The sequence below is a fragment of the Trachinotus anak genome, unplaced genomic scaffold (genome assembly GCF_046630095.1).
Source record: "Trachinotus anak isolate AG129_WGS33_773 ecotype Australia unplaced genomic scaffold, CSIRO_AGI_Tana_v1 ptg000010l, whole genome shotgun sequence".
NCBI classification, from domain to species: Eukaryota; Metazoa; Chordata; class Actinopteri; order Carangiformes; family Carangidae; genus Trachinotus; species Trachinotus anak.
Genome location: NW_027273861.1, coordinates 16133220 through 16148704, shown reverse-complemented (window position 1 = coordinate 16148704; position 15485 = coordinate 16133220). Strand labels below are relative to the sequence as shown.

The 15485-nt window shown below is 39.0% G+C and overlaps 1 protein-coding gene across 1 annotated transcript; it reads right to left on the bottom strand.

Moving 5' to 3' along the window:
• Nucleotides 1-990: 990 nt before the first annotated feature.
• Nucleotides 991-14820, bottom strand: mcoln2 (mucolipin TRP cation channel 2). The gene is made up of 14 exons (XM_071487928.1): nt 14661-14820; nt 13806-13959; nt 13085-13258; nt 11977-12133; nt 11685-11763; nt 11494-11590; nt 11225-11324; nt 10459-10571; nt 9966-10115; nt 8895-8996; nt 8485-8607; nt 5983-6189; nt 5516-5649; nt 991-1478 (listed from the first exon to the last, which is right to left on the bottom strand). Exons 1-14 carry the CDS (start codon nt 14702-14704, stop codon nt 1442-1444), a joined length of 1671 nt encoding a protein of 556 aa, XP_071344029.1. The 5' UTR covers nt 14705-14820; the 3' UTR covers nt 991-1441.
• Nucleotides 14821-15485: the final 665 nt, after the last annotated feature.

Genomic DNA, 15485 nt, shown 5'->3' with positions numbered 1-15485 from the left:
TAATGTCTGTTGACCCAAATAGAAACTCACAGATTAATTGAAAGGAAATCCTTAGAGTGAAAAGGATCTCATTTGTTCTGGTCTATGTTTTGACTTGAGCTAAAGTCTCAGTATGACATAAGATATTACTAATATAAAGGCAGTACTGCCACATATGAAAACCACTGTGGGAGGCACTTGATGACATGTTAGTTCATTAACATCTGCCATAGAATCACCTGCACCCTCAGACATTTTATCACATCCAGACTGAAATCAGTCAAAGGATCTTTTGGATGACGTTATAAACAGGCACCTCATAGGTCAATGCAGGTGTTGAAATACATGAGCTCTGATGATATGTCAGATTAAGCTCAAGTGTTTAATGACACATTTTCCTTTGTTTTTTTATCAGATTAAAGCATAGCAGTCGCACTATAAGTGAGAGGGCATGTTCCAACTTGCTTTAACATCTTAACTTACTGGTAGATTTGTTGATAACCATGACTCATACTCTGGTCCTGGTGTAGTCATTCAAAACTCCCCTCTCTTTCTCAATCTCAGCCATGCTGTGAATATGTTAAGGAAGTTTTGAGAAAAACCTTTGGAGCATCTATAATTTTTCTGAGCACACAAGAAAATTGTTGTACTGGGGCGGCCTGGTAGCCGAGTGGTTAGGGCGCATACCAAGTTGAGCGCAAAACACTCTTAGCAGGGTAGTCACCGGTTCAACTCCTGACCGGTCTGACTCTTTCCTGCATGTCATTCCCCTCTCTCTATCCCCTTTCCTGTCAGTCTCCACTTGTCCATAATAAAGGCATAAAAAGCCCCAAAAAATAATTTAAAAAAAGAAAAAATTATTGTACTGTAACGCTGTTCACATTTTATATCAAATTCCCACCACTGCTGGTAAGACACTGACCATGTAAATAATCCCATTAGTCTAACTCAACGCTCAAAGTGCACACCTGCAGCAAAGATGAGAAACATACTCTAACAATGGACACAAAATGAAAACATAAATATTGGCTTTATTGCAATCTTTACTACAATACTTGACAAATAAATTCCATCTAGCACTCCATGATGTTGCATAGAACCTGGGTTTGAACCATTAGTCAAGTGCAAAACAACACTGATCCAATCCTTTAGCAACTAACGCATATGCACGCCTGAATAAGGCCCAGTTAACTCCTCATCAATATCCTGAGTTCCAACAGATACTGTTAAATAACATGTGAAACGTTTTTTATCTTGGTCCCAGTTTCAACTCTTGAGCTCCAGTTTCTAGCATTTCATATTGCACTTCTTATTCCTGGAAATACACATTCCAGGATTTTTTCGGCAGAAGCATCTGAAGTCTGCATCAGACGTGTGAAGTCCTGTTCCCAGCATCATCATCCTCCTCCTCCTCCTCCTCTTCCTCCTCCCTGAACCGTCTCATCTGGAGGTGGGACACTTGTCAGCTGATCAGTATCACATTGTCATTTTCTGGAACTCTGCAAAGACATGATCGGAAAAAAGTCATGATGCCCCCAGTGTCTCATCAACACCGCCATATACTGATAAAAAAAATGCATGGTTTCCACTTTATGTCACTAATAAATATGGTTAATTGATGCATCAACAAATATCTCTGCAATATATCAACTTTTTCTTTAATCTAAGGCACAGATCGGGGATCATCATCTATAGTCAAAACATAAAAAAAAAACTTGATTTATAACTATTTCTTTGTAACATTAAATATTCATGACTAATAAATGTATGTACAGCACTCTTATATGCCTGTACATGGGCCATTGGAATTTTTTTTTTCTTTTGTTTGGTGATTAGTGAAACTTAATGATGATCTGAAAATGAAAATGATCTGAGGTGGCAAACCGTTGCTAGCATGTTGCAGATTTCTTTACTAGGACAAGAGTTAGCGTAGTTTGATTGAAAGTGGTGACATGTAGGACTTCAATAATTATTTCATTTAATCGATGAGTCTTTGGATTATTTTGCCGATTCACTGATTACTCGCTTTGTCTATAAAATGTCAGAAAATGGTATAAAATGCCGACTATAATTTCCCACAGCCTGACCTCAAATTGCTTGTTTTATCTGACGAACATCCCGAGATGTAAAGATACTCAATTGACTGTGAGATGTAACAAAGAAAAGCAGCAAATCTTCACATTTGAGAAGCTGTAAGCAAATGTTGGGAATTTTTGCTTTAAAAAAAATGAATGATTGAATATTGATTAATGATTGCCGAATAATTTTTGCAGTTTGTTGTTGCAGTTTTAATAACATGACCAAAAATCACACAGCTCTCACCAGATTTAGATTTAAATATTGCTCAATGCAAGTGTTGTTACATTTTTCCCCAACTACACCTTGTTTAGTGGGAAACTACTATCGCAGACTGTTTCTGAGTCATTTCGTGTTACAATGTCACATCCAACTCGTTACGCAGGTCACGGGAATTCAAGATTCAGCAAGACTCAAAGTTGCTTGTTCAGACTGGTGGGGTTTCTCTAAACTCTTGCTACATTATTAAGGTGCTGCTGTTGAGCTAATATCCTACAAAGATAGTCACAGTCAGTTCCAACAATTCAAACCAGCACAAATTTCCCTTATTCCACCTGCATGGAGGTTTGGCCCCCAAAACAAAGGCAGACAACGTAAGGATGCAAGAAAAGGTCAATAAAAGGTAATAAAATCCCCAAACCATGACAGCCTTGTCACTGTATCTTGAACACTTTCTTGTGTTTGACTGTTTGCACCCAAGAGAAACAGCTAATTATGTCCCTGTTACTTCAAATCTGTAAACAAATGAGACATTTTTCCTTCATCTTTATGATCTGCCAGCAGTTTGCAGTTGTGTCTGCTTCAGCTCTCACAGACCAATTGTCAGACTCTCTGTTCCACAATTTGTTGCCGCTGTTTGAGGATGTGAATGTATTTCAGTGAAAGCAATGAAGCTGTGTCCAATCATTCCCTTGGAAAGCAAAACTCCCTCAGCTTTAGGCCTTTCTGTATTTATACATTGTTTCCATGCACAGCATTCATGGCCCCTTTGTACCTGTTTTTAAAGAGATTTAACAAAGTTTCAGGTACAATCTTAAAATAATTGTCCATTCTATATTAAGTTTCACACATGTAACAACTGAGACAGAACTGACAGAACTGAGACAGAACTCACAAGTTTTACATTCAAACAGAGAGTGACTCACTCCTCAACATGCCTTCCAAACAAGATAACTTAGTGCAGTACAAGATAAGAGAAGGAAGAAGCTAATTGTATGCAGATGAAATTTCATCCAGCAAGACACTGAAATGTCTTGGCAGAACGCTGATCTAATTTTTCTAAGCACAGTAAGACAAAGATACTCATAAATATGAAATTTAGCCAGGTCAGAGGCTGCAAATGGCCGCAATTACACCATCTGTAACTTGACAAGAGTACTCCTAATGGCAAGAAGGCAGCCAAACCTAAAAGGCCACTGGCACTTTAATGTTCATTTCCACAGAGACAATGCACAATCAGTTGCCAGTCTCACACTATTATACATTATTACCTAATGGCTCTGAAACTGAGACTACACTTCCTTTAACACTTAGGATCCAGAGCAGGAACACTGGATGGCCCAGCAATAGAAAACAGCAGTGAACCCTGCAGGAAAAGGCTGCAGAGTGCAAGTGTTAACATATGGTAAAACAATAGTGATGGAAGAGCCCTGAAGGAGAAACTTATTGTCTGGGCCACAATATTTCATTCAGCACTTACATAATATATACAGCAAAGTAAACCTTTCCATCGCTGATCAAGTCAGTTCTTTTCCACTGATTATGTGACTCAAAATCGTTTTTACAGTGTACAAACATTTGCGATTCAGACTAGCAGAAAATATTAGTTTGATGGTAAACACTGTACAACACTGTTTATCCAAGAGAGCAACAGCAGTTGCTTTTCTGGGATAAACAACATGTCCCCCTAATCACTAAGTCATAAAATGATCTCATGATTTTGAAGTAGAAGGATGGTGATGGCTACAGAAACCAGGCCTCCTGTGTGTTTATGGTCAGGCCTTTTCCTGAATATAAGCTTAATTGATCCACAACAGGGAAATTGCATAATATATAACATATTAAACATTTTATGAATCTTTAATAATGCAGAGCCAAAAGTCAATGTAAGAAACCGCACTCTAGTGAAGTGCCACTTTGAAACTTTTCAATTTGGTAGAAACAAACTGTTAAAAAGGAAACAATGGCTGTTCAACAAGCTCCAAGTGAAGCAAAAAACTTACACTTTACAAATTGGACATGGTGAAATGAGATTCATCTCACTACTTTGGCATATTAGGAAATAATTATCAGAAATGCCATCTGTAAAAGAAGTATTATCCTACAAAAGAAGGATAAGCCTAAAAAAGAAGGATAATAAAGTGATGAAAAAAAGAGAGAATACAGTCCTCTATAAAACAAAACAAAACCACACACACAGACACACACTAAACTTCACTGTACACCACATTAAAAAGAACTGGAGTTAAACTTTCACCCATCACCCTCAAATCAAATAACTCTGCCAAGCTAACCACCGTAACTCAGGGTTGGGGGGTGAACAGTGCCCCAGTGTACACCCTCTGTTTCTCTGTAATCAGCCCATCACTGGGTGTGTCTGCATAGCTCCCACCACTAATTTCATTGCACTCAGACCACGTTAAGAGAGAGCCAAACCACAGCGTGGAGGAAACTCCGCTGCAGTGTGCTGCCTGCTGATGACAGAGATTGGCTCATAGCAAAGGAATGAGCAGAAAACAGGGACATATAGAGAAATATAGGCATATATCTCGCTGTAGCAACACAAACTGAGTTCTGTAACTCTGAATGTAACGTATGTGAGAGTTTTGTGTATGTACAGATTACATTAATGTAATATTCTGTATTCCTTGCTTGTTCCTCTGTAATGCTGACAGATCAATAATAAAACTATACTGTATATTTGCTTCTTAAAATCTTATTATTTCTTGTGGTACTCCTTTCTCAGCAAAGTTCAATAATCAACCAGATGGATGCCTCTCACACTGACAGCAGCAGATTTTTGTTTTGAGCAAACAGCAGAAAATGCGACCTTGATAATTAAAGAGTGCCAACTCAAACAAAGAAGACAACACAGTGCTGCCCATGCTGTTTGTTTGACATAAGTGATTTTCTGGTTAAGTGCAGTGCAAAAATACCACAGCAATGATCACATAGCAACAAAGATGCCACAGAAATCGAAAAAAAAAAAACAAAAAACAATTTTCCAAAAAATGCTAACAAACCCCCTCAGCTGAAGTCTGTAACGTGTGAAATGGTACAGAGAACCACTTGCCAACATACTGCCCTTGAGCAAGGCATTTAAACAATAACACCTCCCCTGTTTCAGTGATGAGAAGTCGTGTTTGTATAGTGCAGCTCCCAGTGTGTGTATATGTGTGTGTTTAACAGGGCATGTGAATGACGGTTAAATATTATCACAGTATCAACATGACTGTCATACCGTTGGCAGCAGCAGAGCATGGACGGTCTGATGTGAACTTCTGTCTGACTGCTCTCCTCTACAACAGGAAAATCTTTCTGCTCTCTCAGGAACTTCTGCAGGTCTGTCAACGGGAACCCATCCCTCTGGTAGTTCTGTTAGCAAAAACACACATAAATAAATGGAACACTTAAAAACAGTATTGGAGAGTACATACCAGTGTTTTTCTCATAGCAGATTTTAGAGATAAAGATTTATTTCACAGTGGATAATCTGGATCTATTCTCTAAAGGTTATTTGTGACATTTTTGTTACAAAGAGGTCACTGATATATTCATGATATCTCTTCCCAGAGATTTGCTAAATATTTCTCATGGATTGCATGACTTTGTGTTAATGAATTATAAATATAAATAAGATTTAAAAGCTGAGTTCACATAGTGCCACAGTTTTCACCTCACACAGACTCAGCTAACAAACAAATGTACCTTGATGGTCTCATAGGCGTCTGTGATGAGGGCGATGAAGAGCGACAGCACCATGTAAATGAACAGGGAGATGAAGGAGTAGAGGTACGCCCGGCTGAAGAACCACACCAGCGTGTTTTTGTCCTTCAGCTGGGCAAAGGTGGTGAACATGTCGTCACCGTTCACCAGGGAAAACAGACACTCTGCCACGCGACTCAGGCCTTCAAACTAGAAGAGGACACATGGAACAAGGGATATTAGACTGGACTTTATAATTATACTGATAATAATAATCAGTGTACAGTGTTTTTCAGGGTACTCAAAGATGCTTTATGTGAATTGAAATTTATCATAACAAAACATAACATGATCAAAAACAATAAAGTTAAGCAGGTAAGAATAAAATATATAAAAATATATGAGACAAATTAATCCAAACAAACCTAATGAAGCTGAACTTGATGTTTGACATTTTTGCTTGAAAAATTATTTACGATTAATCAACTATCAAAATAGTAACTGATTGGCTAACTGCAAGTAAGTGCATAATCATTACCAGTAACAAGTCAAAATAGTTGGGAAGTACTAAGTGGAGCCCAATGTCCTATCCTGTAGCTTAACACAGGGAAGTGAGTTATTTGAGATTACAAATTATATCACTCGTTCTAATATGTGACAAAACTTGTTGTATCATTTTTTCCCATCAAGCACCTCACTAAGAAGGAGCAGGAGGTGTAGAAGACTGAAGAAGGATGAGTGATAGAGGTGGACTGATAAAGGCAGAAAGACAAACAAAGAGACAGATGACTGAGAGGGAGAGCCCGATAACCCGTCGCAAATATTATGAAAGAAGCCAAATTCCTCCGAATGTGATAGTATCTAAAAACAACATCCCACTGTGACGGTATGGATCCAGGGCACAGCACTTGAAGACGTGTGGGACGGCAAGTCCTACAACATCCTTTGTTTATTCCCTCAGTAAATACACACAGGATCCTGCAAGGGCTGACAGCACTCTACAAGGGACTCCCCCTGCGACCACAATGTAAATATCATGACCAGGTCTCAGAAGACTACAGCGCTGAGAAATGAAACCTGCTTTACTTCAGCTGCAGGCAAAATACCACTGTATGTCCAGAAACTTTCACTTCTGTAGATGACAGGTGATAAAAGTAAAAGTATTCTTATACATGATAATAACTTTGACCCGAAAAATACACTTCACATCAGTCCACAACTTATTTCCAGGTGTTTCTACTCTTCAGTTTCAGATTGTCAACAAATTTCCATCTGGTGCAAGACAGCTGATCTCAGTCTATCTCACATCTGTCTGTCCAGCAGTACGAGCTCTGCCTTGTTTAGACGCCTACTGCTGCTCAGACTTCCGTAAATAATTTATTTCAACAGGCGAGGACAGCTAAACACACACATATTTTCTCTGATGGCACTTGCTATCCAAGGAGTTAAGACCATCTGTCCTGGACTGTGGTCCCCGCCTGTCAAAATGTCCTGTGATTGCAATTAAATTATGTTGTCTTTGTTTTTAGGGCATAAAAAAAGACCTTTGCTACCACTACCTTTATAGAGTGGTGGTCTAGGGGTCTAGGATGCTGACCATGAAATCACAGCATCCCCTGCTCGAGTCCAGAGATCCCTCATATCTCTCCCTTCTTTCCTCCTCTTATTATCCTATTCAAATAATCTTATGATCCAATACAAAAAACAAAAAACCTCTGCTTCTTTAAGACAGAGACAAGGCTGTGAGTGTGCACACACATGAATGTGGCAAAAACTCCAGTTTACAAATTTCAAAATCTAGTTGCCTGCTGTAAAGCACAGAGAGCCGATGTCACTGCAGCCAGAGAATCACTGGGCAAAACATATACTGACACCTAGTGACTAAACTGTATATCTGCAGAGTCTTAAAACCAGCAAAGGCCAATGACCTGACGTTGCTCAAGGCCAAGGACACTTTTACAGTTTCCTCAATAGGTTTATTGCTGAAACTGCATTTCAAAAGCTACATAACCACAGAAGAAACCCTGATAAGTTTTGGTTTATAATTGAACCATGACTGAAACAATACTTTAATTTTTAATTTACAGAAAACTTAAAGGATCATGAATCACCTGTATTAGTTTTTTTTTTTAGAAGATATATACATGGTGCAGAGCACCTGGGCCTTTCACTATGATGAATGTTAATTTGTCATAATTCACAAATTCAGTATTTCCCAGAATTAATCCCCACATTCAATCTCTGCAAACAGACTCAAGCAAGCCTTCATGGTAATTACACAGATTTTTTTTAAACTCTGTTCAATCACAGAGTGCTGTTTCAGCCAATTTACACATTTACACGTGCACATACTTGTGAGTTCCCAAATGCAAACCTTATTTTTGTGGCCTCAGCAGTTCTACAGGAACAGACAGGGGCGAAGTCATTAAAAAGAGACCAGTTAGTTCCCCTAATTTCCATTAGATTTAACAATTATGCTCTCCCTCAAACCAGTTTGTCTGTTACCTTCTCATGGTACGGGCCCAGCACAATCCACCCACAGAAGGTGTAGCCGAGGTAGATCATGCCGGCACAGCAGCAAAAACGCAGCACCTTGGGGAAGGCTGCTTTCATGGTTAAAATCAGCACCTACAGCAGAAACACAGGAAGTATACAGGCAAAAACGAATTACTCAGTCATGACCATATCATGGAAAAAAAAAATTTTTGGTTGGGGGTAGAGAGGGATTTAAAAGTACTTTTAAAAGCCTGTAATCAGATTTTGTGCATTTAAAATTTCAAATAAAATGTAAAATGTTACATTAAACAACACACTCTTTAAAACATCTTTCGCTAACTGTCATGGATGGGAGTGTAAGAAAAGGCCCTGCACAATGATAAGATTAAAAAAAAAAAAAAAAAAGGACTGGGACTCACATTGTATTTCTGGAAGTATCCCAGGTACCTGATCACACCAACCCACACCATTAACGTAGATGTTCCCAGGAAGATACTGCACACATCATAACTGGTCAGACTCTACAGGAGAGAGAGAGAAAAAATAACAGATGGCAGTTTGCTATCAGTCTGCTTTACTGTCTGACTAGAAAAAACATCATCAGTAAAAACCCTGTAGAATTTAAATACACACAGCCAGGAAAAGATGCATTTCTTTAAGTTCACTTTGAGTATGACTTTATTTTAACTGGCTGCCTCTTTGTGGTAAACTGTGAGCAGATTATTTTATTAAGGCTTAAAGTACAACGTGGAACTGCGACACAGGAACATCCTATCAATCATTAACTATTTTTTAATGCCTTCACTTTATATGTTTGAGTTGTAATACAAATCACCCCAGTGAGCAAATTATATGATCTAATTTTAAACTGAAAGTAGCTTCTACTGGTGTAGATAACTCTAGTAAACAACTTAATCTAAAGGGCTTTTTTATGAAATCGTTTTCCAGACCAGGTTTGCTTTGATTTCACCAATTAATTACTTTGTCAAATATGACCATTTATTTAAAAAAAAAAAAAAAAATCACAGTCATGGGTGATTCACAACAGCAAGTTTTCCTCTTAAACCAAATCCTCAGTCAGGGGCAGGAGTGTATGAGGGAAGAGTTTATTTCTTTCTATGTCAAGCTTGGGGTAAACACTCAACATAGTGGACAGCCAAGTTAAATTAAACAGGTTTTTACATTGTCTACATTAAGTCTTTTTACTCCAAAGGCCTCCAGACACTGAATGCATAATTTAACATAATTTTATTCCTCCATTGCATCAATAAATTAAAGGGTGTAAAATGAAAGGTGACTGCTTGATACTTCAACTTTAATTCATTTCTTTATTGCCTGATCTGATGATAACCTCAGCTGTCTTTTACCCATTTGTCTCCAATTATTTAATTTTATTTCACATAAGCCATGCTGTAATACAGGCCAGTTACCTTTGGACGGAAGATAAGAGTAACCTTATCACCAAGAGGGAAGTACACGATTAAGTTTACCTTTGCTTGTATTTCCATCTTCAGTATGGATCCAACTATGGCCAAGAGGTCGCTGACGATGACTAGCACATACCAGCCGTTTAGAAACTCCCCCTGATCGTCCTCACACACTTTACGGTTATAGTTCTCATGGAGGAATCGGGAGAATCTCTGAAAATACAATGACGCAAATTCAGCCTCTCAAAGAAAAAGATCTACAACACGATGTCGTGTCAGCTGATGACTAAACGGTAAATTCTAGATAAACATTATTTTACCAACAACAAAATGCCTTCAGGTTGTTTCCCAAATAAGTGATCCATACCTACATGCGATGTGGTTGGTATATTAGATACTGCGTTAATGGGAATTTGAATGAATTGTGCGTACTGTGATATTTGTCTTAGGAGGAGAAATGTGAGAAAGACAGTAAATGTTTTGAACAGTAGAGGAGGAAGAACCAAAAATGTCCTGTATGATATGGAACAGTGTGAGCAGAGGCTGAACTGCTGACCTGGAGTAACCTCACAGCCAGCACGATGGAGCGGGTGCACAGCACAGCAGATGTAAGGCAAACCAGAATGATGAAGCCATCAAAAAGCAGAAGATAGTGTGTGTTCTTCTGAGCTGAAACAGATAAAGTGTGCGTGTGAGAGAGAGAGAGAGAGAGAGAGAGAGAGAGAGAGAGGGAGGGAGGGAGAGAGAGAGAGAGAGAGAGAGAGAGAGACGCTTTATCTCTTACATAACTCCCTCACATTCATCACAGATAACTACAAGTTTGAAAGAAAACGCCTCACTAACAGTCAATAGTATCAGGCCTTGAAATTGCAGTAAAAAGGCATTTAGTATTATTTATTTTCACATTTAAAAAAAAAAAAAAAAAAATCACAGAAGATGTGGGATTTGGTGAACATACATTACTCAAAAAGAAATTACAGACAATCACATAGTATGACCAACCACAATAACAGCGTGAGAGTTCCCAATATTAAATTACCTGATATTATTATATATTAGACTGCTTATTCAACCTCACTATTCTCTCATGTAGGTGCTCAGACAAAGAAAAAAATATTCCTTTGACCCTTGAAACTTGTAACAGTTATGTGTAAATATTACAAATGTGCATTTGCACACTAACCTCCGTCAGCACACTAGAATAGTGAGAAGGTGCAAACAGCTCTTTTATCTCATAATCTTTTTGTTATGTTTAAATTTACGTCTTATTCTTAATGACTTATTATTACATTTCTCCACTTGGTTACACAACTCCATCTTACCTGTCCCAGATATCTTCCAGTCTCTGCATGCGCTGCTCTGAGCATCTATATCCAGGAATATTTTCACCTTTCCGCTGTGACACTGGTTGTCAAATGTTATCTAGGGACAAGACCAAAGGAAAGTCAATTTGTAAAACAATGCAGCTGAATTATCAAAAGCCAAAAAAATTCTCCAAACTGTCCACATCACATCTCTCCGTGATGGAAAGTATCAAAGTGTTTCACCTGCTCATGTCAGTTTATAATAACAGAAAATAGCTGAACTGTACCTTGACATAGAACGAGTAGCAGTCAGGTAATTCCCGTGAGCGCACTGTCTGTAGGTTGATTCCCTTCAGCTGGAAGGTTATTTTGATGTCAACCAGCCTGAAAAAAAAGGAAGGGGTGGTTTTAAAGGGTTATTTTAATGTACAGCAGGAAAAGAACACATTGTATGTTAGCAGCAGCTGCACTGTAATACCTGTAAAAGTCCAGATCAAAAAAGGATGAATTTTGGGTTCTCCACAGGTTTGCAGTCTTCGGATCATGTGTCATACAAACTGTGAAACGACGACAATGCTGTCATTGAAATAAACACAGCTATTGCTCCATTGAAGAGACCTTTGATTTTACAGTTATGGTAAGACAGAAATGTTGTTTGTGGTCAGCTTTGACTAATTACACACAATTTACAGAGAAGGCACTAAAATGTTAACGGCCTTGAATCACTCACTCTGAACTTGCTTTTGAAAGAAAACAGTGTTGCTTCTCACCTGTCTCCAGCTGGGCGTCGATGTCGTAGGCCTCATCTGAGGGCTCCACGTTGCCTCTCTTGTAGTACTCTTTACAGACGGTTAAAGGCAGCAGCCGGCCGTCTCCATCCTCAGCGTAACTGATGGGACCCGTAGAGAGCCGGCCTAACTGGCTGTACTGTAAAGATCACAGATCTCAAGTAAAACACACTGTCTCAGGGTGATTTATACAACATCGTAAGAGACTATAGACTGTCACATCAAAACACACAAAGTCACGTTATTTAATTAAGCGCCGGCCTGTTTCCCAGGATTTCCGGATAAGGTGTTTACATGGAGCATTAGAAACCTGGTTATTCACACAAGTACTGACATGATCACAACAGTGTCCAAGTTTCTGATCGTCTGCGTTCAGGAGTGTCTCTATTCCTTAGCGACAAGAGTTTATCAATGCTCGTCAGACCATGATAAGATGTGTACGTGCATTATACCAGAATACTGCAAAAACGAGATCATAACCAGGACGCTAGTGCGCATGTATATGAACTCCATGAAATTAAAAGGGGAAAAAAAAAAACACCATGTTAATAAATAATCATTTAAAACAAACCTACAAGTCTATTGTTTGCCAATTTTAAAATCTAAATTTGCTTTATTTCCCATTTTTTGAAGGCGCTGTATTTTCATTTCAACAGTGGCAAAGTATGAAACAACCCTATTAATCTAAGAAAAAGGTAAATCTCAACTCGAGCACGAATATGCACAGCCAAACCTGCAACACTTAAGTTCAAACTAACCCTACAGAATAAGGTTGTGTTCACGTCTTAATGGAGTTATCCTAATTGTTTCCAACTTGCAAATCTGTTCATGTCAACATCCAAGTCATAATTTGGACATGAGGGCTCAAACGCATCACGTCAGCAAGAGCCAGTCATTCAAGGTAATCATACTCATTGTCAATGCACAGTATTTTTAACCATCACACAATTACTCTGAAAATCAAAAGCTAAAGCCGTCCAATGACGCAAATGCTTGCAACCACTACTTTTCAATTTTGTGACAGCAGTAAAAAAAAAAACAAAAAAAAAACAAGGAGTGTAAGCGTGTAAGTTGAGGAAGCTGCACTTGCCTGATCCAGGACATAAAACAGGCTGTCATATACACCATGTTGGGTGTAGACAGCAATGCAGTAGTCGTCCTCATCCACCCCGCTGTAGTCCTTCAGGAAAAGGTTTTTCAGAGCCATGGTGTTCTCCTCCTTATAAGACACCACCAGCTGGTTGTTGAGGCCGAACAGGATGAGCTACAGCAAAAACAAAAAGAAGAAGGAAACATTTATATTTTATGTAAATTCTTAGAGTAATAATCACGGGTGGAGGTAATTTAGTACAATTACTGCTGCTTGTGGAATTAGTGCTTGTACCAAACGAGTATCATTTTTCAGAATATTCCTCTATATCTGGCTTTATAGTTTTACGTTGTGCCTCGTCTTTAGCTGTCCATGGTTGGTCCTTCATTACATATTTAATCAGCTTATTATATTTTAATCAGTATATAGTTATTATGTCAGCATTATCTGACATTATGTTGTGTGCATTCTACATTTTGCAATTTCCAATTTCTCAACTTACAGCACATATTTGGACGTTTTCCTGTCTACATTTTAAAGCTTACATACGACAATGTACTTCCTAACTGGTAACTTTTGAAGTACTAATTTCCTGGCACTTCTTCCAGTACACAAAACAACAATATTATTTTCCAGTGCAACATGCAGCACCAGGAAGCGTTTTCTGGGTGGTTCTGCTCTCCACGTCTGCGCTAATCAACATTAAACCCACTGCACATACTTGTGTGGTGATCATGACGATCTTCAGAATCTGCACACCCAGTTTCCAGGGTATCTGCCGTCGGGCCCTGTACTTCTCGCACGGGCTCATGAAGTAGTACTTCAGGTCATCTCTCAGGTTCTCCTCCTTGATAACATCTTGAGTCGAGACAGAGCTGAAACAGAAGGGCAACATCACGCAGGAGCTGGGACTCAAATGGCAAAACCACAACCTCGGTCCGGCCAGGTGCTGCGGACCCCTGGGGGAAACTGCTTCCAGCTCATTTTTCTCTGAAGAGGCCAGAGTGAAGCGCTCAGGGTGAAGAAGCAGAAGTGAAAGAGCGAGAGAGCAGTTATTTCATGACGATTTACTTGAGCAATCACTTGTGTTTTTCAGTGCAGTCGGCCAGATTGGTCATCTCTCACAGGAAGAACTCCATGTGCTGAGGACACTGCCTGCATTCATGGAGCTGCCTGGGTTTAAGTCCAAGGTTAGCTCACTGTGAGTCCACTCTCAATATTTTCCCAACAGTATGTCGCCCACAGACACAGTACAAATCTCTGGCACTCTGTTAAAATACAACATTCACAGCCATCTTCAGCTGGATCAACAACTGTCTGGTCCTCTCGGGGGACTGATAAATAACTTCTGCTGTTGTTTTAATATGAGACAACAATATTCAGCTCTTGGAAAAGAAAAAAAAAAAATAACAGGTTCGATTTCACGACTAAATATTCGGTGTTTCAGCGACGAACACATTTCTACATAGAGTTAATTATATCCCTGAAACTAAAATTTGTCAAAGTAGTCAACGCAAATGTCGAAACTTTGAGCGCTCATGAAAAAAACAAAAAAAACAAAAAGCAATACACTCACCTGATTGAATTGCTCCTGTCCAGATATCGACCCAATAATTCCATGATTGATTATTCCCGTGGACGCAGCGGTTACCCACAGGGCGACGGAGAGAGAGAGGGATCGCCTCAGCTGAGTGTCCTGTGTGACCACGCAACCTCCACTCCACTCAGCCAATCAGGAAGTGATTGTCAGGAGGCGCACAGGTGCCCAATCTACGGCCCGAGGCCCTCCAGCGGTGACTGAGAGGACTGAAACGGGTCAACACCACAAATGTTATATTAAAATAATATAAGATATAACTTTTTTTTTTATATTCACTATTTCGTTTTAATGACTGTAAATTTTCTTTTCTAGAATGAAAATGTAAATTATGTTACACTGTGAAGGATGAAATTCTGGTGGGGGAACCTTTTCATTCTTCCTGGGCTAAAAGAGGACATGTTTATACAATGATCCTGAAAAAAATTACTGGAATTAGCCTGCAACATATCCAGCGAGTGTTTGTTTTGAATTGTGGAATGTGAACTCCCCCATGTAGATAAAACTCCCAAATACACAGAAAATACCAGGGATATGAAACTCAGATCTGTCCAAGCTCATACATGACCCCATGATCCACAACGATCCTGAACATGAGTTTGTAAGCACCAACCAAGGGTAAAGTTTGAAAAAAAAAAAGTACTTAGTTATAATTCAAGAAGAGCTTTTACACTCCAAAACCCCTCCTCAGATCAATTTGGGGCTCCTTGATTAAAGTTTACAGCCACATTGCTCAGCTTTGAGATTTTATTGAATGAGTTTAATGGAAATGCAGCCTGCGGCCTGACAACATGGCAGATTCAG